The sequence below is a fragment of the Sinocyclocheilus grahami genome, unplaced genomic scaffold, assembly GCF_001515645.1.
Source record: "Sinocyclocheilus grahami isolate Dianchi unplaced genomic scaffold, SAMN03320097.WGS_v1.1 scaffold3711.1, whole genome shotgun sequence".
NCBI lineage: Eukaryota > Metazoa > Chordata > Actinopteri > Cypriniformes > Cyprinidae > Sinocyclocheilus > Sinocyclocheilus grahami.
In genome coordinates, this window is record NW_015508790.1 from 6,549 (window position 1) to 7,466 (window position 918).

Below are 918 nucleotides of genomic sequence, written 5' to 3' on the forward strand. Positions count from 1 at the left end.
CGCCAGAACTTCTCCACAACAAAAGCTGATCATTGTGGAAGGGTGTCAACGACAGGTACCATTAGAGCGTTGTCTATCCAATCCTATTGATACTAGACGATTTCGCCGAGCAGATACCATTTTAATGCATTTTTTCCTCTTATCAGGGTGCCATTGTAGCCGTAACCGGTGATGGTGTCAATGATTCTCCTGCTCTAAAGAAGGCTGACATTGGTGTGGCTATGGGTATTGCTGGATCTGATGTTTCCAAACAGGCTGCTGACATGATCCTTCTGGACGACAACTTTGCCTCAATTGTCACTGGAGTTGAAGAAGGTATGACATTTTATTGAAAATGTTATTAACTGAGGATTTCTGAAGTTTATTTTGACACTTATTTCTCAAACATGTCTTCAACTTTAGGACGTCTGATCTTTGACAACTTGAAAAAGTCCATTGCCTACACTCTGACCAGTAACATCCCTGAGATCTCACCCTTCCTTTTGTTCATCATTGCTAATATTCCTCTACCTTTGGGTACCGTCACCATTCTCTGTATTGACCTGGGGACTGACATGGTAGGTGAAAGGACACATTTTACTGATACAGAATATTTTCCAGTACGGGAATCAGGGGCCAAACACTGAAGGGGCATATTCACCTATTATATAGATTAGATTAGTTTTCTTCATTTTCTTTGGTTTGGCAGTCCCTAGATCCTTAGGGTAAAACATTTTGATATTTCGTAAACTGATTGGGGAAGGCCTGACCTTCAGTTTGACTTTGGTTGCCCTCTCAGACCCCGTAGTGCCACCAACAGCTCAAAGTTTGACACATTTTTGGAACTAACCTTTGAACCATGTTATTTTTTTCTTCTGATTCATTGGATCATAGTTTGAACCATCTTTAATGTCTTGAAAACAAACTAGCGTACAGATC

General features: G+C 40.7%; 1 protein-coding gene across 1 annotated transcript in view; it reads left to right on the forward strand.

Annotated features, from left to right (window-relative positions):
- Nucleotides 1–6: 6 nt before the first annotated feature.
- Nucleotides 7–918, forward strand: part of LOC107576457 (sodium/potassium-transporting ATPase subunit alpha-1-like) — a gene marked incomplete at its 5' end in the record, with an annotated part of 3,937 nt that continues 3,025 nt past the window's right edge. Inside the window, 3 exons of the mRNA XM_016262629.1 lie at nucleotides 7–55; nucleotides 147–315; nucleotides 403–557. Coding sequence (XP_016118115.1) covers nucleotides 7–55; nucleotides 147–315; nucleotides 403–557 — 373 coding nt within the window. The remainder of the gene's footprint in view (nucleotides 56–146; nucleotides 316–402; nucleotides 558–918) is intronic.